A 24,048-nucleotide genomic window follows, 5' to 3' on the forward strand; every position below is an offset into this window, starting at 1 on the left:
CTGTGATTCTGTGATTCTGTGAAACCACTGTATACCAGAGACTTTGTAAAGATGACAAACTTCTTCCATGGCCATGTGAAATGAAGAACACACCTTTTCTATAACTATTCATGATCTGTTCTCTCCTTATAGTTTGTTTTTGGCTAAGGGCAGATGAAATCAAGACAAGAACTCTCAAAGAATAAAAAGCTGTGCTCAAAGCTATCATACTTAATAGGTGTATTAGATTATATTATGCAGTCAACAGGAGGAGGCAGTAAATAAGGTGAGGAGCCTAAGAGAGCTGTAGCCTTGTTTTTAAGGTAATTCTATATTGAATACAAGGTAAAGCAAGAAGAAACCTGTTTTCCTTGATGCCACAAGATAATTCCCATTGCATGTTTTATTTATTCAATCTGCCTCCTATTAAGTTGCTTTAATGCACATTCCTTTTTCATAAACAAGAGAAGACAGAATTCTATGTGGCAGAAATGACGTGTCTATCTTAGAAAAGGAGCACATGCCAGATAATGCTATCTCCTCACATGAAAAATCTATGATTGGTAGAAGTGACTACCTTATTTTTCATGATCATTCATACAAAAAGACTCTTCCAAGTGTTTCTCTGCTTATTTGGAGTGAAAGGGATAAATAGAACATAAGAAAAATGAAATTTCAGAACACAGACATTTTAATTATCCCTATGTGGCATAAAATATTTCCAAAGTAACATGCTTTAAATTAAAAACCAATACATTTCAGTACAAAATAACTTCAAGGGAAATGTTACCAAGTTCATTTTCCCAAACAATTTAGCCTGTCAGGCTGCTACTTTTACGCCAGAAAGAGTTTTTCCTGACTGTTTTATTATTTTGTGTCAGTATCTCCAGTATCTTTTCTACTTCTTCCCATACCAATTATTCCATAAACAGACACAGATGTACATCGGCCTGTTGTGTGCTGTACGGTGGCAAGGCATTTGCTATGCCTGTGTGCAGCTGCACAGGTTTCTCAGCAAGCTTTTAAACATTGTTGCCAAACCAGAGAGCCAATATGTTGATAGCAAAGACTAGCACCCCCACAAACAAAACAAAATCTGAATACTACTCCACCCTTCCTATTTTATATAGTCATTGTTTAAGATCCCCCAGCAGTGGGGATCAGGGGAAAGGGGAGACACTTAAGCACCCAAAGAACTGCACACCCTCTCTCTCATCCAGTGAACATTTCAAGGCTTTTTCCTGTGCCATGGAAACCTGAGTAAGAAAAGAAATCAACCCTTATTTCCCATATTCATAGGTGAATTTGTCCAAGTCAACAGCACCACCATTTCATGTGGAGCCCATTTCTACCAGAATGGGTAGAGGTGCTCTGAAAGAGCCTGCCCTCCAGTCCTTCTGGAGACACAGGTAGAAAAGCATTTGCTTTCTGGTATAAACTACTGAGTTGATCAGTCGTGTGGCAATTAGAGATTTCTGGATGGCAGAGAGGTCCTTGGGAAAGTTCAGATTCAAAAGCCTCTGAATTTAGGCAAGAATCTTTGGTTTCATAGCTTTGGACATGTGTTCCTAAATGCCCCATCTACATGCCGCTTGAACACCAGCTCCCTTTGTGTGAGCTCCTGAGACCTGAATTTTAGCAGAGTGTATTGCTGCCTGCAGCTTATAAAGGTATCCTCCCCCTCTGTCCCATTTGTAAACATGATGTTTACTTTAACAACCTGTAGACTACTTTGAATCTCACCAAAAAAAAAAAAGATATTTAAAAATAAATAAATAATTGTTTACCTTCTTGCCTGAAGAGGTTAAATGATGAACACAACAGCTGAGTTCTGGAGCCCGTTCCTGTGAATACTGTATTACAAAAATCTCCCACTCTCTTGTGGGAAAGTTCAGCCTCTAACCAATTGTTGATGATAGCAGCATATTGCAATTTAATGCAAATGCCATCAACATGAAGTTTCTTGCCAAAGGCTGGGAAACCTATATCTAGCAATATGCTAATAACATTTCTCTCAAAGCTGCCCAACAAGTTAGGCAAGCAATATTTTCTGGCAACATCTCCCGATTGCAATGCTAAGTCACCCTCAGCCAGAAAACTGAGCATTCATCTTGGAGATCCATGGCTGTACTGCTGTGCATGGTCCCTTTTGAATTTGGTGGAGTCTGGCCTGGACACAGGGGTGTGCAGGGCTCATGGCAGGTTTCAGAGAAGCCTTGCTTGGAGCTGAGTTTGCTTGCAGAGATACAGCAAATAAATGGGAAATGCATGAGCTTTATGTCGCCTACAGCCATCTCTCTCTCTCAGGGAAGGAAACAGCTTTATGTGTACGGAAGGAGCTTAATTAGAGAAGGGAAGAAGTATTTCTATGAACTGTAACAGGAATCCCCAGCCAGGGGGTATTGTTTTAAATCACTGAAGTTAAGAATAAAAGAAGGCCAGGAGTGGCTGATCACATAGGTTATGCCTCCAGCATAAAGTGAGATGGAAGTAAAGAGGTGGGAAGCACGGAGCTGCACCAACACAGTGTTTGATCTCCCCTAATCAGCAATATTGAGCTCAGATGCAACATTGAGTTATGGCATCAACTCCCATTCCCCATCCCTCTGTACTGCTCAAAGGGGGAGGAGGAAGAGAAAATCAAGAGTGAAGTCGAGGCCAGGAAGAAGGAAGGGGTGGGGTAAAGGTGTTTTAAGATTTAGTTTTTATTTCTCATTACCCTACTCTGATTTCATTGGCAATAGATTAAATTAATTTTCTCAAGTTAAGTCTGTTTTGTCTGTGACGGTAATTGCTGAGTGATCTCCCTGTCCTTATGTCGACCCACAAGTCTTCTGTTGTATTTTTTCTCACCTGTCCAACTGAGTGGCTTTGGTGTGCACCTGGTGTCCAGTCAGGGTCAACCACCACAGCAACCCTGAAATTTTTCTGTCTTTCCTCTCTCACTTCTCCTTTCTTCCTACAAAGCATAAAACTGGCTTTAGATTCATAGGATATTTGAGAGATTAGACATGGTGAGGGGAGAAAGGAGGAAAGAGGAAGAAGGTCTCGCAGCACCTTCTCACCCTTCCCACACTTCTCTTCTAGTGCTGAAGCTGGGCCACCCTCTTCCTCAGGTGCAGCTCCCACCAGCTTTGCTTTTTGCTGCTCCTCTGCCAAGGTCTCAGCCCAAGCTGCCCAAGCTCCAATCCCCATCCAAAAAGAGAGATTTGTAAACAATGCAAGATACAATGATAAAATTAGTGTTCTTGTTACCCCTATTCTTTTCCTTTCTTTTTTGGCTTCCATTTGCCACGCATTTCTTTATTTCTCTCTTTCCTTCCTGTATGTTTCTGTAGTGTTCCTTAGTCTTCCTCCTCCATTCTTGCTGTCTCTTTATCTGTTTGGGTTTTTTTTAAATTTATTTCTGCACATTGCCTTACCATGTATCTTTTCTTCTTCTGCCTTTATGAGTCCTAGCCTCTTTTCAGTGATGGTCCAGGTATTTTTGAGTCTTTTTCAAGACTTTCCTTCTTTCAATCTCTGTGCTTTCTCCCTCCCTTCTATTTTAACATTGTTCCCTCACTGATCTATTTTACTTGCTTTGTATGTATATTCCCTCAGAACTCCTTTGACATCAGTTTAACTTCTTGCCTCAGGAAATGTCAATGTATGAGCAGATTCTGTCTTTTCTAGGCCCTTAGGATAGTATACTCAGGGTTCAAAGCTGTATTGCTTTTCCAGTGGCGCCAATTGGCTCTACGTTGCATTTTTCTGGTTTCAAAACCATACTGCTCTTCCCCGCCGCTGTTGTGACCACAAGACATTAAAGTGTAACCCTTCTTTTCTATAAAATGCAAGAGCAGGAAGTGGGCAATGACTGTGCAGCTGAGCAAGCGATGGCATGACTAGACACATAACTCTGCAACTGCCTGCAAAAGCCAGCCACGGCTTGCTTTCTTCCACCAGGGCTGTCACTCATCACTGGATAGTAATGCTCTGTTGAAAGGTGAGGTGGAGCAGTTTGGCGACCTGAACAAGTCCTCAGCTATGTTCACTTTCTCCATCATAACCAACGTCTCCCAGCACGCAAGTGTTCCTATACACAAGCTCCCACACACCTTTTCCCATGTTCTCCAATGCGATTTCTTACACAAGATCCAGAGGCCAGCATGGGTGGATCCGAACAACAGACCATAACAGTGTTTCTCACACCAGCAGGAGTCTTTCTGATACTTCTCCCTCACATGCTGAAAGATGGATAGGTTTCATACTGGGACTGGTAGAGAGAAGAGGCAGAAGTAAAAAATGAACCTCAGCTTCTCATGGGCAAGCTGCCCTGTTTATAAATGAGTAATAAATGGTTTTCTAGCCTTCTGTAGACTAAGACAGTTCTGTATCGGTAACATCTGCTTGCCTTGCATATGCTGGGATACCTTGGCATTGGTCAGGAAGTGGAGAAAGATGGGCCCCACCCTGAGGCAGTGTTTCTCTCTGCTTTCATAGGATCAACCTTCCTGGCAAAGCTCTCACAAGGAACTCTCTGAGAAAACATGCTCAAGTAAATTTGTGTGAATGTGCTAAATGCTCTGATCAGCATTTACACAGAGCATGACCTCCACTGAATTAAGACTGGCTCCTGGATTAGAATGCTTTCAGAACCTGAAAAAAACTGCGAGAATGATGTCTGAGCTTTTCTCCTTCAGGAAATCTCATCCAGGCAGAAAAAAGAGGGATGGAGCAATCTGCAAGACATTTTCATCAGTCTAGCAGACCAGCACAGATGTAGCAATATAATATGATATGGCCTGCTGGACAACTGAAACTGCCTGACCAAGAGTCAGTGTCCAAACACAAACAAACTGTACAGACTACAGGCAGCTAGTCCATCTTGCCTATGCAGGGACTGCCTGTGCCGCTACTTAGTCAGTCATCAACCCCACATGCAATGATTCCCTGACCCATGTCCTACAGGAGATCCAGTAGAAACCACAGTGACGACAGCTCTGGATAACTCTGACATCAGCCTCCAACACCGACCAGACACTGATGGGGTTTATGAAACATTTCCCAGTCATTCAGCTGTCACTGACGTTATTAAGCTGGTGAAGATCTTTGCAGGCAATTCCTTCTCAGACAGGATGGCCTGCAAAGCACTTGTATTTTGCACTCTTCTGACTACCATCCATGTATCAGGACACCTGATGCATATCAGAAAACATCCACAGAGGTCTGCAGCGTCTCACTTCCCATTGTTTTTGGTGAAAGTTAGTCCCCTCAGGACCTTCAAAAATATGGGCCAACTCCAGTTAACCCTATGGTATGAAAAAGTGTTAAGAGCCCATTAAAGGTCCACAGAGGGAAGGAAACTTGTAAAACCACTGAATCATTTATTGTGACTGGAGGCTGGAGTCACAGAACTCCTGTCTCCAAATTCACAATAACCACCATGCGGTTCCTTAGTGTTAGAAGTATGCATATTAGGGGTTGCATGTACCCATTTAGGAATCTATTTCTGGTTTCTTTCAGACGTGAAGAACTAAGAGGAATTCACAAGTAAAGTGCTCCTATTTTTTTTATTATTCACACACACAGAATCACAGAATGTTAGGAGTTGGAAGGGACCTCGAAAGATTATCCAGTCCAACCCCCCTGCCAGAGCAGGATCACCTAGACTAGGTCACACAGGAACGTGTCCAGGCGGGTTTTGAATGTCTCCAGAGAAGGAGACTCCACAAGCTCTCTGGGCAGCCTGTTCCAGTGCTCCATCACCCTTACAGTAAAAAAGTTTTTCCATATGTTCAGGTTGAACCTCCTATGCTCCAGCTTGCTCCCATTGCCCCTTGTCCTGTCACTGGCTGTCACTGAGAAGAGCCTGGCTCCTTCCTACTGACACTCACCCTTTACAGATTTATAAACATTAATGAGGTCACCCCTCAGTCTCCTCTTCGCCAAGCTCAAGAAACCCAGCTCCCTCAGAACTGAACACAATATTCCAGATGTGGTCTCACCAGGGCAGAGTAGAGGGGAAGGAGAACCTCTCTCGACCTACTAACCACAGCCCTCCTGATACACCCCAGGATGCCATTGGCCTTCTTGGCCGCAAGGGCACAGTGCTGGCTCATGGTCATCCTGCTGTCCACCAACACCCCCAGGTCCTTTTCTGCCTGGCACTTTCTCTCCAGCCACTCATCCCCAAGCATGTAATGCTGCATGGGGTTATTGCGACTGACGTGCAGGACACGGCACTTGGCCTATTCATAATTCAATTCTCTGTATATTGTGACCAGGTACTAACATAGTCCTTACTGGGAACTATCATCACATGGTCCAAAAGGGCAATCCAGACATGGATTTAGTTTTTTATTTTGGCTTTGAGGCCTAAGTGAATCTGTTCATTTCCATTCCTATCATTTATTGGAGGCCAAGAGTGAACACAGACACTGACAGTGTTCACATGTGAACACACAAGAGTGAACACTGAGACTGACACTGGAGTTATTGCAGACATTTGACACGGGTTTTATAGTGCTTTATTCTGAACAGTAATTAGGTAAACCAGTACTGAACATATGCAGCAGGCAGTCTTTAGATAGAAATGAAATCTGATTACCCTGATTTCATGTGGAATTTGGAGACTGGTAATTACAATGAGAATCTCACTCAAGTTGAAGTCCTTATTTCTTTCTCATGCCTCAGACATTAAGTAATTCTATGAAGCTTCCATAATGCTGAACCCAGAATTAGAAATGGCAGATAAAGTGTGTGTGAAAAGTGTGGCAGTATTAATCCAACTGTTTTCTATCCTAGAATTGCATAATTTTCTTTTTTTCAGAATATTTACAATAGGGCTCCTCATGGCTGCAGCAAACTGGTCCCCTCTTCCATGTCTGAAGGGCAATGAGTCAAAAAATCCCATGCAGCAGAGTCCAGCCTCCCCAGTCTACAAACTGATGTAGCTCACGCTGAAAAGTCTTCTGAGTAAACATTTTGTCATCATGATTATTGCCTCTTGCATCCACAGGTCTCGGTGCAGCTGCTGTTTCACAGATGCAACCGCTGACGCTAGCCTGAATTGTCTGGCTACGTTGCAGAACTTGGGCATTGTTTCACTGGGCATTGGCAGGGTCTGTTAGGGCACCCTGGACCACCAGAGAGTAGCCAGGTGCAAGGGGAGGGCTATCACACCACATGTACACATTTTCCCCTTCTAGGCAGTAGAAATCCAAAGAGCGTGGGTCACAAGGGCGAGTGGTTTGGCTTGGGAGCTTCTTCCCAGAGCACTTTCCAACTCCCAGTCTATCAAAAATAAGCTCTCAGTACACTTCATTTCGGGAAAAAGGTGTCACAGAGGAACAAAATACACTTGTTTCTGAGGCTGGGATACTTCTCAGACAAATACAATGTGTTCTTCACAGTGGGAATCCTTCAGCTTAAGGGGTGAAACAAAAGGAGATAAACTAGTTCTGCTGCATATGTAGAGTACATTGTATTACCCAGCTGATAGCTGAACCTCTTAGGTTTCCTTTCAAAGGTGATAGTCAGGATGCCAAGCTTTACAGGAACACGCAGCACCATAATTGTAATTGTGCTTTTTCGTAATGCATACACCCTGCTTAAGGGGAACAGAAACGGCCTGAAAGAATCACGTTGCGAGTTTTGTTGTGCCTAAACAAAAAGATAAATGGATGGTCAGCTTTAAATTCATCTTTGTGTTGCAGAATCCGATACCCTGGCACCTCTCGGGACTCGCCACCTTGTTCATTTACTTCCAAAGAGACTTTATGGATGATCTTTGACAAAACCACACCTTTGGTCTCACACATTTCTGAGAAATCTGATGCGCTTTCATTGAAGACATTTGTCATGCCCAAGCTTTCTAGGAGTGGCTTCAGGTCATAATCACCTTCCATGCTAAACTTTGGAAGAAATACATTCACTTTGGTGTTGGCCATCATGCTGGGATTGGTCCACTGTAATAATGTCTCAGGGGTGAGTGCCTTTTCCAGCTGAAGACAGAAAGGAACAGAGGAAATTAATGAACAGTCCAAGGAAAGAGAGAGAAAAAAAAAAGACTGTTCCTGAACTTCCCACTCCTATCAAGCCCCAAAAACCTAAAGTTCAACAGGCTACATGCTATAGCATGCGGGGTTAATATACTCTCAGTTATATTGCTGGAAGTACAATTTAATCCATAGGACAGGCCTCCAGAGCAGTGCCACTGAACACACATGCTCTGACTGTAGTGCCTTACAAGCTTTTGATGTACAATCACCTCCACAACCACATGAAGGAACCTGAGAAAGACAGCTCCTACCCAGGCTACATTTGGCCAAGTGGTGGATCCGAAAGTCTTGATTCTTGACCCTACAGAGTAATGAAATTGCTGGTATTTGGGACAGAAAAAGACTCCAAATCCAGAGCCCAAAATCAATCAAGCATGCAGCTGTTTGAGCAATGTTTTAAAAACAGGGGAGCCAGGAGACAGAGTCTGGAGCCACAACAAATTGGTACTAGGAATGGCCTCACTTGCATTTTAAGACACGCATGTTCTGTAATTTACTCCTACATATAAAAGTACTTTACAGCTGCAAGGGCAGAGTGCTCCTGCCTTGAAAATTTATGAAAATTTATGGAGCAAATTACAAAGGAGACTTCCATGATCATCTGTCTCTTAATCCTTAAATTTTCAAATCCTTTGAAAATCAGTTCTATAATTTCCATAGAGAAATGACATAAGAAGTTGTTCTTTAGGATATGCCTTATTCTTTTTCAAAATTTCGTACAACTGTAGTAAAAATGGCTCCTTTTCAGACACTTCTGCTCAAAATTAAAACCTAAAGAAGTGTAAGAACTTAGCAAAAAAATATCACAGGTATATGCCAACTAAAAAAAATGAGGACACCAGAATAAATAAAGTCATCACTACTATGTACCCAGTAAGCATAAGTTTAAGCAATTTACTATAGCAGGAGCAAAAATCTTTAAATGGAAATTAACTTTTTGGGCCACATTTTCAAATAGATGCAGATTCTTGAAGAACATCATCTTGAAGTACATCTTCTGCACTTTATACTGCCTTCTGTGCATGATCTATCTAAAACAAAGTCCTGTTCATGACCTCACACTTTGTCACAGTGGAAATGATATCACAAATTATACCAGGAACAGAGAAGCAGAAGAAGAAGGTAAATTCACAGGAAACTTTATGTTTCTTTCTACATAGCATCTAACCTTTCACAAGCATATGGCATTCTAAGTGGCCTGCTTCCAAGGAAAGCATCATACTAATTTTATTTTTTTCTCTCACCTGTTCCAAGCCAGTGGTCTCATCTTCAATCTCTTTGGGCAGCAGAATGAGCATGCTTATATGTTTGTTAAGGCATGGAAGCTCAAGGATGGCAACATTCAATTCTTTTACATAGCCCAGGCAAAAAGTAGCTTCCAGATTCATCATTTGCACTGGTTTAGTTTCAGTCTGCAAAACACACAGGAAACAATCTAGCCTTTCTTTAATTCACAACTAAGATGGTGAGAGAGAAAAGTTTGTAAGCTTGAATGTAACTGGTCCACTGAGTTGCCATCAGAGAATTTGCTGGCTGTCATAGGTAATGAAACCAGCTTTAAGATACCTTTGTAATGAAAGCTGATGGCTCTCTACAGTGGGCAGCTTTCCACATAAAAGTGGAACAGAAGTCTACTTAATACAATAGCGACATATTTGGGATGTGCCTGAAAAGATAAATTTACCTAATATTGGCAGCCCTTTGTGCCTGTTTCACTAACTACTACGAGCTGGCATAGTAATGCCAGTAAGTGTACAGCACTGAGCACACCTCAACAGTTAAGGTCAAGCTGTTCATACGAACAACTGACAATTTGGTTCAGAAGCTGAAAGAGAATAAGAAGACATTTCAGGCTTACCTAAAGCCATATGTCTTTGTTTTTCATGAATGAAACAAAACAAAACTCTCTGTTTCATAGGGAAGATTTACAAACTGTTCTGTTCACCTGGAAACTCATTTAAAAATTCAAATTCAGTAGAAAAATGTTACTTTAGGAAAAATTATGTACACATATATATATATATTTGGAGTATAATCTCTTTCTTTCACAAATGTTGCCCAGCTTTATATCTTGCACAATACTCATCACTGCTCACAGATTCCTGAAGGCAAGAGCCATGGGTGCTGCACCCACTTGGACCTTGTGGCTAAGCAGGGCTGATATGCAGAGGGCTGCAGTCCTGAGCCTCACTGTAAAGAGGGAGACTGATGGGGAGCCATTCTCTGGGAGGAAAGCAAAGGACCAGGCACCTAAGTGGTACACTCAAAGACATCTCACATGTGTAGGTGAGAAATGCAATGTTTTATGCCTTACCATTGGTCTGGGGATGCAGCCTCTGGTACAGGCTGCAATCTCTTGGAAGCAGCTACCCGTGAGAATGTGCACCCCCTTTTTGCAGACAATGGCAGCTTCTGGTCACTTGTACTTAGTTGCTGTTGTCTAAATATACTAACAGGACAGTTTGTTTTCACACTGAGACTTTGAAAGATGAATGTGAAAGCACCAGCAAAGTTTTAAAACAACATGAAAAGCAAACTGGCTTAGGGACACTCGCAACAGCATACACATTTAGGTAAAGAGTCAAAAAATGCCATGGTAATAATAAACATTTCTCATTTTCTCTTATTGGGATTTCCTTAGCTCAAATTTTGCATTTTCTTGAAATAGTGGAAATAGTACTCTATTTTATTTTTTTTCAGAACATACCTTGTTGACTTTAAAAGGACATTCTTTGATCTCTGCCTCTGGGAACTTCTTCATCCAGTTTGTGACAAAATAAGCCGCATTAACTAAGAGGATCTGAGTCTGGTCACTTACGCTGTCTTCATTCAAAATATTCTCCATTTTGCCTGTGAACAGGTTTAAGCTGGTTGTTAGCACAACAATATTATCAATCTATCAATCACTTCAGCTGAATATGGAAACACTTCACTGAATTGTAATATTTGTGTCCTGCACCTCACCAATACGAGATTTTTATTCTAATGGGAAATTCCAAAAAGAAGCGTTTACTTAAAATTGCAGTTCCGTGTTTGAAATGATCAAGACTTATCTTTCAAATGACATATTTTTCTTGTCTTATATAGCATGGAATCAAAAACATGTTACTAATTACTATAGGGTTACATGAGAATAAAATAACTACAATAACAAAAAGTACAGCTCTGATTACAGTTCATAACCAAATACTGCTACACACTTCAGAAAGAGTATGAAGATGTCACAGAATCATAGAATCACAGAATTGCTTGGTTGGAAAAGACCTCTGAGATCATCATGTCCAACCGTTCCTGTCTACCCCCTAAACCATATCCTTAAGTACCTCATCTACCCGCTCCTTAAACACATCCAGGGATGGTTTGGAATTTTGGAATGTCGTCCTCCTCTTGCTCTGTTTTAGACCTGTTCAAGCACTACCATAAAAAACAATTAATTCAGAGCACTGGGGAGGCAAGTCCTGCCTTCATGGAGCTGAATGAATTCACGAATTGCACAGGTAGGGCAAGAAGCTTCCACGTGGGCACCTATGTGACCCTGGGAAGGGCCAGATTCATGCACCTATGTTCTCGTATTTGTACAACATGAGGGCAACAGGCAGCAGCTGACCCCAGAGCTACCTGTGCACAGGCTGCAAACAGGCTCTGTTATGGGTGCTGCGTGCTCACATGGGCCAGGATCAGACCTCTGCCCCCTACAGATTGGGCAGGCTCTCCCCAGGGACCCTCACAGTCACTGATGTCCATCTTCTGTGACTTGGTGCAGCAGTTGGTGGCTCAGCAGTACTGCGGTGAAAGTGCTTGCAACCCCATTTTCACAGGAAGGCAAATAAAAGATGCACATCTGCCTGTGGCACCTTTCCTGGCAAAAGCAGCAAAGCAGCTGAGCTGAGCTGCACTATTAAATAACAGCCTAGAATCCGGAGCCCAGCAAATACTTCCCATTAGAATAAAACTTTTGAAAGCTTTGAAATGGCCTGGGTTCAATGTATTGATGCCAGATGTTTGTGAAGCTCCACAGCCAGGAGCTGTTCTCCCAGAGTATCCTGCTGCAGTCAAATGTGAGCAGCTTTCCCAAAGCATAGCGCAAGACCAGTCTCACATTTCCACCTTCAGAAATGCTGCAGTAGTAAAGTCAGTGATTTCAAAACAGGCTGACATTGCTAATCCTCATGAATCCAAATAATAATAGGTCTAGTCCCACTGCTTTCACTATGTATTTACTTCTAAAAGCATTAGTAAAGAGGTGTCATGAAGACAAAGATCTTTTTCTTCAAAGAGGCAAGCAGCATCCCCAAGGTTAAGCTGTACTCACCATCAGTTAGCTCTGAAAGAGATTTGTTAATCTTCTGTCGAGTTTCCTCAGTTTTTTCTTTGAACTCCACTAATTCCAGTTCAGATGGAAAAGGCCTTTTTGTGGAGTTGACAAAGTCCTGAAAGACACAAGTTACCAAAGTAATTCTTGGTTAAATGCTATCCACTCCATGGCTTCTTACACAGCCTGCAACATCAGCATCCCGAGCCTCACCACGGGGTAGCTGGGGAGTTTATTATGATGGACCACTATCAGATAACAGTGGGTGACAAACAGGATGCATGGTTACCTTCAGCACATCGCTCCCAAGGGTGTCTTGAGTCTAGGAGCATTATATCAGCAGCTAAAGTAACTATATATAAAATAAAAACTACATAAATAAAGTAAGCAAAGGTATTGCAGGAATGAGCATGTTGCCAGAGTTTGAAAGGATAAAGCAGCCCCCAATCCAGACCTGGGTAAGAGAGAGGACTGAGATCAAGGACATGGGCTGCTCACATCATGTCTGTCCTGTGGATGAGTATTGGCCTTTGCTTTTCAGAGGCTGAACAGCAGGCAATCTGATTAAAGCATAATTTAAGCATACTGAGTTTTCTGAAATGTACTTTTGGGCTGATGTTGTCCATGCTTGAGGCCCTGTTCAAAGGTAACTTTAGGGGGGGGGGAAACCACAACATTTTTCTCATTTATTTGCAAGGTCCATAAGTTATAAGGCAAAACAACACCTTCCTCACTTGTGTTGTTTCAGTAGCCAGGCTTCTGCCTCTTCAAACATATTAATAAAACTACAGTTTATGCAGTAATTACTTGGGTGTGTGAACTGGACACACTCTTGCACCACCAACTTGTTTTAAAACTCCTTTTCACTCATCCTTGCAATGCAGAGGCCTTGATGTGGCACAGAAGTTATATTGCGTTCAGAACCTACTGAGCCTACTGACCCAAAGCATATTAATGTCAGAATTACAAATGTTGTAATAGTTGCATAGCTTGGCGTCAAGCAGCACACTCATCCTCCCACAGACTTTTATGGCAGCAGAGAATATTATGTTGTTCATCATCTGAAGCTAGTCAAGTAACAGCAAAAAGTGAGAGAACTTATTTTAAATAACATTGAAGGCTGACACCATAACCCATCAACATGCTGGTCAAGCAATTCATAGCACCAAGGCTTTTCTGTATCACTTACTGTGGTAGGGTTAAGAGACTTGTCTACAAAGAGCCGCTTGACCATTTTCAGTGCAAAGAAAGAGCTGAGTTTGGAAACATCTGAAGTTACTGTTTGAAAGCCGAATGAAACATCTTTGACATCTTGTAAATGGAGTACCTGTTAAAAGAACATAAAAAAATATTAAGCATGTTGGTTTTTTTTTTACATTTATTACTTAAACATTCCTAACAGCAAAAAATAATGCTAGTTCGTGATCAGAGCAGTGGCTTTTCATATTTAACTTAACATCACAGCCTCTTGCTGTTGTTACTCAGCAATCCTTTATTTCTTTTTATTTCTTTTACATCCTCATATAAATCTAAAAACCTGATCCTCCCAGAACTTTAACCAAACATATATTTCTTTTCTGTAAGCAGTCTGAAGAAATCAATAGATATGTTCATGCTGATGATGTGGCTTAATTGATTAAAACTCTGTAGTATGGAGTCATAATCTTTTCACCAGTTACATTCCTGTCCAAAACCATGGAGCTTTTAAGCCAGGTAAATGAGGGTCCCAGTTAGCTGCCTTTCTAGAAGTGGGATACACCTTTAAAAATGCTTAACAGATAATCAGGTTTTCTGATTGCTGTGACTGATACATGACATCACACGACATTTCAGCGAAAATTGATCAGATAACTACATCTGTTTTGGTAGACAAATGATGAGCTGGAGGTAGGGCTGCTGACTCACACGCGGCCACCTCCCAGCTCCTGGGAATGAGAAGTCCAGCTCTAGTTAGCTCTGGGGTGACCTAAAACTCACTGCTTTTAGTCACCAGATGTGAGAGGTTCCTGCTGGTTTTGTTTGAAAATAAGCCTGTAAATACAAATTGAATTTCTGTGCCTGCTTATTTCAGGGCTTTTGATGGTGGCTGTTCCATTACAGGCAATCTTTCTCAAATTCCCACATGAGGCATAGCAGGCACTAGAGAACTTATTTTCCCTCTGTCCCTCACTCCTGCTCTTTCTCCCTGAGCACTCCATATCTTCACAGACACAACAAATTGCCACTCTGCCTTAGCCATCCTGCCGTGTCCTTCCCTCTCCTTGCTCAGTGGGAGAAGGAAGAAATAAGCTCCCAAGGACAACAGCACATCTCTTATAACCAAACCCCACAGTCATTTCCTCAAAAACAACCTTCTCAACTTATTTCCTTTTCCTCCAACACTTCTATTTCTTAGCAGGTTAAGTGCAGAAAGCTTCTGCACCTGGAAACTATGTCTGGGGAGAAAGCTACACTACTGCAATTTCTCTACCTGGGAGAGCTTTTAGCACAAGTTTGTTAACTGATATTCCAGAGTAAGACTGGCAATCTGGCTCCTTTAGTATCTAGTATTTAAAACCCAAGCATGAACTCAGCGGGCAGGCAGAAGCTAGAACAGATGTGCAAAATAGGAGATATTACATTTAAAAACATACCAAGTTTTCCTTACTAACTGTAGTCAGCACTTTTTGTATGTCAGTTGAGAAATATTAGACATAAACACGCTTGTGTAGCACAATTCCATTTGTGGATGTGTACATTAACTTACTATGGGATGGTTCCAAGCAAATTGCACAAGTGAAAACAAAAATAAGGTTAACGTTTTGAACTCTCCCATTAGAAAGACAAGATTTGAATTTTGAAATGGTGAGGAAGCTGCACGGTGTCATTTAAGTTAAAAAAAAAGATCTAGAGTTAATTTAATTTAAATTTTTTTAAATGGTCCTGTTTGGAAAAATCTGCAAAGGCAAAAAGACCTCTGTCGATGTATTGCTTTGCAAATACGAGAAGAGCACAGGACTCGTATTCTGTGATATGAGCCGGGGCACAGGAGGCTACACTAAGTGGTACCTTCAGTAAATGAGGAAGAACAGGGAGGACTTCCCAAAGGAGCAAAAATGTATTCAAATATGTAGAACATCCCTCAAAGCCAGGTGATAATCAGCATACAAATGCATACTGAATTTGCTTCTCATTCACCTTCAGGTAACTGCAGAAACCATGGGCACCCTTGTTGAGATAAAAGGAACTATGCAAATCTCTGCTCACAGAGAGGCAACAGAAGGGGCTGCCAGGCTGCCTCCCTGCACCACAGAGTGAGCTTGATAAACTGATTGCACCCTCACTGCCGTGCTGCACTGTGGTGTTGGAAATCCCTTGAACACCATGAGCTGCTTGTAAGGAGAAACATAGTTGAAGTTGTGCCCTCTTCTGCTCCATTCACCTCCTCTTAGCAGTATTGTAGGAGAAAGGGGAAGTGTCAATGACAAGACTGCTAAACACACTTGCTGCTGACAGAAAATGGCAAAATTATTTCCAATTCTATAAAGCTTAGGCATTCTTGAATAATGAAAAAGCTATTATCCAGAAAATGCAGTGTTCTTGACTGTGACTTGCAGCCACAAGCAACACTACACTAAAAGGAGAAAAGGCTTTAACAGAACTGTTGAGGACTCTGCCATGTCAACCTCCACCTTGTACATATTTGAGAAAGCTTTTTCTTTATGCCAGATTTTCAACCTCTTTTGCTGTGTGGGACAATGAAGTGTAGAACCATTCAGAAATTTCAGATGGATGGTCTGCAGCCTGGCTTACAAGGGAATGAGAAGTCCAGCAGAATATTAACAAGAATAAATAAGAAAGCCACCTCTGATAGTCATAATTTTGCAGCCACAAAAGAGGATGTTGACAGCTTACCTGTTTCATTTGGTCTGCAGTATCACCTTTTGTAGCTTTATATGCCAGGGCCAGAGATGTTGAGGTACACAGTGGGGCAAAAATAATATTGGCTGTTCTGTCCTTCTCACATAGTTTTTTGAATATATCAACTGCAAAGGCAGTATTTGCTAATTGCAGAGCATCCATTGTCATCCTGGATCAGAAAAAGGAAAAGAGAGATGATGACTCAGTGTGTAATCCCAGCTCCTGCTGTGGTGGGGCTGGGTCAGAGCACTGAAAGTGGCTGGACACCAGTGTGGGGACTGGGCAGCTTGAGCCTTCACAGGCAAGAGAGGAGGGTCTGACTGAGCCCACTCAGCTTCAGAGCACACTGGCAGCCCCTGAGGAACAGGGAAGGTCTCATCCATGTCCAGTCAAGAAAATGCAAGTGGTTCAGCAATAGCCATCACCTTCAAGTGACAGCTGGCAATGCTACGTGTTACATGGAGTCAGTATTACCAGAAGCACTGGGGGAAATCTGAATACATCAGGGTGACCCACGTATATTAGGTCAAATTGGATCACATATGAATTTAATCTGGTTTTAATTGATACTCTTAAAATGTGCCAACTTATAAGATACTTTGCCTATGCTCTGGGGTCTCCTGGCTCTCAGGCAGGCCTTTAATAGTCTCATAATCTTTCCTGTCTCTTTCTTCATGGCTAATTGTTCATTAAAGCTTTAGCTTTGGTACATGTGATTCCTCTAAGGGATAATTCCCTATTCTCTCTAGCCTTGCTAGAAGTCTGCAGAAAGCTCTCTGGTCCTGTAGCTTGAGATCATCCTAGAAACTTAAAGGAGGCCTCCTACATGAATATTGCTGTGTGCCCACTCTCCACTTACACTGTTTTAACCGCAAATATTTTCCTAGCCATTCCTAATATCTGCAATTGCCACAGGGCTGTTAGATGATCTGTGCAGTCAGGAATGGGATGGATAATGCCCAAGTGACATTTGTTGCAGCCCATGTTCTGGGAAAGGCAAGGAGTTTTCCCATCTTCCAGACCGCCCTGGAAGCACAAGTCTAGCTTTAGACCAGCAAGCACACAGAAGACAACCTCTTTGGCATAGTGAATTTGACACTACTCTGCTCCCAGTATCATGTATCCCTAAAGAAAAGGCAATCTGTGTAAAATTGGTATTAAACAGCTCCATCAAAGCTATTGACAGAGACAGAAAAGAAATTGAAAAGATGAATATTGGGAGAGACTTCAAAAGGCATACATTTTCACAAAGAACCTAAAAGGTGTCTCCAGCATTTGCTTTCTCCAGGAAAAATGGCAAAATAGTGGAATAAATATGGTGTGGAGGGGTGATTCTAAAAGGTGTCTTCTTATCCAGACACATACCTATCTGCATTTGCATTTCACGCTCTGACACTGAAGATCTAGGAGTCCTGTTTTATCCTGTTATGAAAAGGTAAGTCAGTAATTGCTTACATTGGTAGGAGGTTTGCTAACCTTTTGAGAAATACTTTAAGAACAGAGATTTCTCTTCCATAACTGACTACTTAATACTGCAGTCTCAAACATTTACTTACCTAGTTCATATCATTTGCATTCACTGGGTGAGAGCAGCAAGGTTATGAGAAGGCAGAAAGGGGAAGAGGGAACATATGGGCAGGGAAATGTCTCCAGCCAGGTACCTTTCGGAAAGGCATTTTGAATGAGAACAATCTCCTATTTAAGTGCATGTGTCATGCTGCTCAAACTTAATTGAACATCTGACACATACAGAGATGCTGTGCAGCAGTTGTGGTACTTGACAGTAGTGAATGACTTACAAATAATCTGTGGTATTTATAGATTTTTATGGGAGTAACAGAACGGGTGCATGATTTGCCTGCACACGGTAGAGAAACCACTCTGATTTACTCGTAAGGCCTGTTTGATTAGAGAAGGCCTTTTACAAAAGAAACGTCTTTATTTTTATTTTAATTAACTTACACATATTCTTGGATGTATTAGGTAAGGGAACTGGTTTATTTGGCAACTGGTTTGTTTTAGGCTAAAATATGCTATATAAAAGGTTACTGAAATGCATTGCACAATCTAATTAAGTAAAAGAAAATAAAAAATACTGGCATAAACCCCAGGTTTTTTTAATTCATGTTTGAAAAGCACACCTAACCAGCACTGCACTCTCGCAAAATGTTCTGACTGTTGGTATTAGCAACAATCTGCTTGCTAACAAATCCCCTCCCACTGGGAAAAAAAAAGGGGGGGGGAATTTGTCTTGAGGAGGGGAAGCATTAAATAAGTATCACTGAAGAAAGTTATCCCCATATGAAAATATAGAGGAGTATGCTTTGCAACATCTAGAGGCTTTGCCAGAACCCTGAATTTGGAATGGACCTGGCTGGACTTGTCCACCTTCCAATGGCCTGGCAGTGTGCAGCAGCTGCTTGGAAAGAGATCACCCATGTGAGATCCCATTTTACAGTGTCAGCAGGCATCAAGCGTCAGGTGTCAGTGAGGTTCAGGAAACACATCTCAGAGACCTTACAGGTGTAAAGAGAGAACTGAGCGCCAGCCCAGCACTGCAACCATCTATCTCATTTACGTAGTCACTATTTCTCATGCACAAAAGCAACTAATTACCAGAAAAGTCAAGCTTGCCTGAAACCGTGAGGTCAGCACACACCTTAAAGAAGGAGAGCTTTGGGCAGAACAGTTGCAAAAGAGAGGTAAAACAAATTTGAAGGACTGAGACTGCCACTGAAGGAGTAACTTGGAACAACGGAGGCAAAGGAGCAAATGTAAAATCATCCTTTAAAATGCCTGTTTGTAGTTGATCATCCCAGACTGTGTCTGTGCACGTCTTAAATCAACTCCCTTGCACAGGCTACCTCTCTTATCTTCTCCATTCACTCAACCATTCACACATGAACACACAATACTCTACACTTCTCTCCCTCTCCTCCCACCCCAACCCTCATCAGTTAAAATTTGAAGATTTGGGGCAAGTACCAACTTCCCAGACATTTTTTACAGAGGAGCTAGTGGAAAAATACCCAAGGAACCAAGAATGTGTCGTACAACATCTACCATCCGCAAGAAGGCAAACAATATGGAGAACCTCACAATGCAGAGAGGCATGTACTTTATCTAAAAAAAGTCTTATTTGCTAGCAGGGTAAAATACAATTCTTTAGTGCTGACTGGTCTGATATTATTCTGTTTAGGCCTCTGGATCTTCCTTACAGGCTAAAAATCAATATGTAATCATAACCACTTAATACTTCTTGTTCCTTTCTGGCTTTGTATTGCAAATGCTATGCTGTCATTCTAACAATATTCTTTTCAGTTAAGTTAGCAAACCTAGGGTGACTTTAAGATTATGTGCTACCTGTGTTTCTCTTCCTTGGGTTGCAAGTGATTGAGAGTAAGGAAAGCAAAGTGGAAATTTTACAACATTTAATGACACTCTTCTTCCTTACACCAGCAAAAAGCTGTACCATGACTAAGAAACTCTTCTGTCTTCACTGGTAACTCTGATACTGTTCATGTTGGATAATTTTCTGCAAAGTTTCTAGGTTCCTTTTCAGTGAGGAAAAGGAGATGTTTCATGGTGAACCTTTTATTTACCTTTTGTTCATCCAGTAACTGCTGATACTCACAAAGCTTCTTTTCTGCTGCGTAGAACTATTTCTGGTAGCGGTAAAGCTCTCCATTTTTACAATTTATTCATTTTAGTGCTACTATTGAAATAATGCCCATTCAGGTCATTTTATTTGGGAAAAAAAGAAAAAAGCTCAGTTTTACCCTTAACCTTGAACGATGGCTTGGACAGCCAAGAATAATCTCTGTTCCATCAACTTCTTCAACTGTACCTGGTCAGTCAGTTCTTTTATGCTCCATTTATTAATGATGTTATGATATTTAGGAGCTCGTGACATTCATATTCTTGAAAGGAATTTATTGTATTAAATAGTTTAAAATCTTGAGTCTCCTTAGAGCCTTAAACGTCCCAAGCCTTGTGAGTCCATTAAAGCCAGCTCCTGTCAAGTGAGAAGCGTTGAGGGTCCCATCAAGAAGAGAGCCAATTAGCTGTCCATTAGCAGTTTTAGAAACCAGACACAGCCCTTGAGTCAGTAAATGCAGGAAACGGTCAAACAGGGAGGAGTCAAAACGTTGAAATGAAATTTTATGAAGGCCTGCTACATGGATTCTTGCTGAGTCCCTCCTTTCCCGGGAAAGTGGTATGTCAGCATTTCCAGAGTGGCCCGCGGCACCAGGGCATCTTCTAAGCACAGGTAGCTTGTGATCCACCCAGCTTTGCTTAAAACTGTGACTCTGCCATGGCGTTATAGAAACATTTTCAGGTACAGAAGGGAGCTGAAAGGCTACTACTTAACCAGTTTAGAAACACCAGATTTAAACTTGTTTATTGGTGTAAGACACCACTTTTGCCTATTCACTCTTGAATGCAACAACAACAAAACAAAAAAATCAACAGAGAGGCTTTGTTTACTATATGCTTACTAAGATAAAAGCTAAGTATAGATTATCTTTCAAAAATATGATCAGGAGAATAGCAGTGTCTGTGTGGAAATGTCTAACAAGACATACAGTAGGGATAACCTGATAAAGCAGAACAAGTATTTATCTTCTTCTTGTCTTGGTTAAGCAGTCCTTCCAGGAGAAGACACCTGTGGCAAATAAACCGTGGACATTGCTGGCCATTCAGTACTGGTGGGTGTGTATTGGGTTTCCAGCTCAAGAGCTGTGAGTGCCACCACTGTAGACTCTCCAGTTCAAACTTCTACCAAGAGGGTAAATGACATGAAACAACGCACACTCACATTTCATGAATGAGGCAATATTTTTTTGAAACTAGCTCAAGCATTTAACATGACCCCACTTCAGCTCTTACTCAGCAAACACAAAATATAAAGGAAATAAAAGACTTCTGGGACCCTTTTTCTTTTTACTTTTAAACAAGGGAGAACTCTCTACCTGGCAGACTACCTGGCTACACAAAAAGGACACAAGTTCCTCTGAACGAACATTTCTTTGAGGAATGCAAACCATCAGACCGAGGTGGGACCAGAGCATCTCGTAAAAAGCACCCTCAGCAATAGAGCAGGGAAAGACAGTCCAGGAAAGAAAGAAAGAAATTAGCCACACAATGTACTTTTTTGTACCTCAATAGCCAGTGAATTCTTCAAACAGTCACACTGAAAATAAATTGGTAATCACTGGACCTAAGTTCCTACCCTTCACTTTAAACAAGTGTGGATTATTCTCTTGATTAGTAAGTCAAAGCAAACAGAACATACACACTTCTGCAGGAAATGCAAGGAATATTTCTCTGTATTAGAGACTTACAAAACAGTCTAAATCCTACTTTGACACATGAAACATTTTCATGGCATCATAAACAACCTGCTTTTTCTGATAAAGCAGGAAAGCCATTTGCAATAAACCACAGGAAGTGTAAATGTTTTAATAATTCCTAATGCTCTTGCTGTCTCACCTGCCAAATCCTATTCACCACTTTCAATGAATCTTTCTAGAGGGAAGAAATACAGCATGGCAAATGCAGCAATTTTGGGATGAGACCAAAATGTTGTAGTTTGGGAAGGGTTTTTTGCTCCCTTAATACCACTAAATACCCTTTTATGTACAAATTTCCTTATCCTACTCCTTCTACACTATTATGGTTCACAATAGAGAATCGTTAACTATTAGTTATGCATTAATTAAAGTAGAAGAGAAAGGAAAAAAAAGCTGTACTTACTTTGCAAGGCTAAAATCCCGGTAAACAAATCAATGAAATGGGTACAGCACGAAGAACTAGCTACCTGTGGTGAAACACTGCTGAGCAGAAGACTCTGTCAACTTGCCTGCTCATTGACACCACTCCCACTTTCCCAACCTTAATTTGTGCACACTCACACTCCCTCTCACTCTCGCTTTCTTTTTTTTTTCCCTACTCCCTTAATCATTCTTCATGGCAGCTCCTACACTGGAGGAGCAAAATGATTCACACCAGAGCTGTCTTTGCCTGCCCAGCTACTGAGGACAACAACAAGCTCTGGCAGGAAGGAGCAGTGTTTGTGTGTTGCCTTCAGCAAGCGCAGGCCAAAAGGCACTAAACAAGAACGAACGAAGACTATGAAGGGGAGAATACAGGAGGGGATGAGCAATTCAAAGGCCTCCTGAGCAAAACCAGTACTCCAAGTTACATTGGAAGTGCCGCTATTTGCAGAAAAATTGTAATTCTGAAAAAGCACCCAGGAAGACAACCAAAATGTGTAGGAGTGCATGGCTAGGCACTTTGCATCTTTATATGCATTAATATAGAGTCTTAACTCTGTCTTTATAAGAGGCATATGTGTGCATTTGGTTGCCTTAAAAGTCCAAGGCCAGACTGGAGTTAATGCTCAAGGAAAAATATCTGCCCTTCTTGTTGCTGTAAGGCAAGAGGTTCCTCCCATAGCCAGCCAGGTCCTCTGAGGGAAGCAGCTTTCTCTGCTACTAGCTGTCCCCAGAGGTGGGAGGAAGGAAGGGGAGGAAGGGAGGAAGTCCCAAGCCTTCACCTCCAGGATGGGAACCACAGGGTTCACGTTGTACAGACCACTTTACTACTGATGAACATGACAGGGATGGGAGAAGCAAGTGAGAGGCACAGGCAACGGTACAACCCATGAGGTCTATTTTTATTTGAAAGATGTACGCAGCCCTTAGGCAGGAAGAGGTGGCCTACCCCTGTTCCACACCATTCCCAGGTCGGGCAGCCAAGGTTCCAGCAGCGGGGAACACAAGCAAGTGCTCCCTATAAGGCCATGGCTACACTTCGGTCCCCATGCGGAAATGGCGTGCCACACCACGGGCTCACCTCAGGTTCACACCTCAGTAACCCCAGGTAGCCCTGCATACTTCTAGGCTACCAGTGTGCTACAAAAAGAGGCAAATACAAGATACTTGAGTTTGCTTTCAGGTTTGCAGTGCTGGTGCTTCTGGCTGCCCAAATGAAAGGGCTAGGAAACCAAAGGATGTGTTTTCCCTGACTTGGTGCCTCCTTGGTGACAGTGGGAACTTGGGAGCTGTTATCTCCTTCTGGAATGACACGTTCTTGTTTTGCTTTGAGCATAAATCACTCCATGCCACAGTGTCCTGATCAGATGCTACCCACGTTTCCTTCCAAAAGATCTTATCACCCAAGGGAAATTAACATTTTACTTTCTTCTGTGATGCAGATGGGGTTCACCTTCCATCATTTACCAGACAGCAAATTTAAAATTTGTATGCTTTGCCATAAGCAAATTCATAACAAAGACAGGGTGTGGATATGTTTAAGCAATTAAAACAAGATGTAGGCCAGCCAGCTAAACTCTGCCATCTGGGCCATTATTACTATGTATCTAATTATGCCTTCTGTAGGAGAAATTTTGATGAAAATCCACAATCATGTTGGCTGCCAGACTCTTCTCAGATGTCTGCAGGTAATCTAAAGCCAAACATTGGCATTCCTTCAGGACCAAGCTTTCCTTCAGACCCAGGTCTACCAAGTATGGTCACTGTGAAGTGGCTCAGCAGCTGCTGCAGGGAGCAGGGCAACAGTCAGACTGCCTTGACAGTGACAACATAACTCACCAGATCCATTTCCCTGCTAGTGATAGATGAGAAATACAGATTTAAGTAGATGCATCAGTTTAAAGGCTGGACGATGGAAAAGAGAAAGGACTCTACATTGCCAAGCTGGAGGTGTGTAAACATCACTTACCCTATACTAGGTAATTGCTCTTTGATAGCTGAGGTCTGGCACTATGGGGCTGTATAGAATCCTTCA

At 41.8% G+C, this 24,048-nt stretch overlaps 1 protein-coding gene across 1 annotated transcript; it reads right to left on the minus strand.

Annotated features, from left to right (window-relative positions):
• Positions 1 to 7,574: 7,574 nt before the first annotated feature.
• On the minus strand, positions 7,575 to 22,128 carry SERPINB5 (serpin peptidase inhibitor, clade B (ovalbumin), member 5). Its single transcript, XM_010190922.1, has 7 exons — positions 21,994 to 22,128; positions 16,231 to 16,405; positions 13,526 to 13,663; positions 12,337 to 12,454; positions 10,732 to 10,874; positions 9,269 to 9,436; positions 7,575 to 7,967 (listed from the first exon to the last, which is right to left on the minus strand). The coding sequence occupies exons 2-7, from the start codon at positions 16,402 to 16,404 to the stop codon at positions 7,575 to 7,577; spliced, it is 1,134 nt and encodes a 377-aa protein (XP_010189224.1). The 5' UTR covers position 16,405; positions 21,994 to 22,128.
• Positions 22,129 to 24,048: the final 1,920 nt, after the last annotated feature.

Source organism: Mesitornis unicolor, unplaced genomic scaffold (assembly GCF_000695765.1).
Source record: "Mesitornis unicolor isolate BGI_N332 unplaced genomic scaffold, ASM69576v1 scaffold26610, whole genome shotgun sequence".
In the NCBI taxonomy this organism is placed as follows: domain Eukaryota; kingdom Metazoa; phylum Chordata; class Aves; order Mesitornithiformes; family Mesitornithidae; genus Mesitornis; species Mesitornis unicolor.

Coding starts and splice junctions, on each gene's coding strand:
- SERPINB5 (XM_010190922.1), bottom strand. CDS start 16,404: ATGACAATGGATGCTCTGCAATTAGCAAATACTGCCTTTGCAGTTGAT. Junction 9,437..10,731: donor GTCCTTTTAAAGTCAACAAG/GTATGTTCTGAA, acceptor TGTGTTTTGCAG/ACTGAAACTAAACCAGTGCA. Junction 7,968..9,268: donor AGACCACTGGCTTGGAACAG/GTGAGAGAAAAA, acceptor TTCTGTCTTCAG/CTGGAAAAGGCACTCACCCC.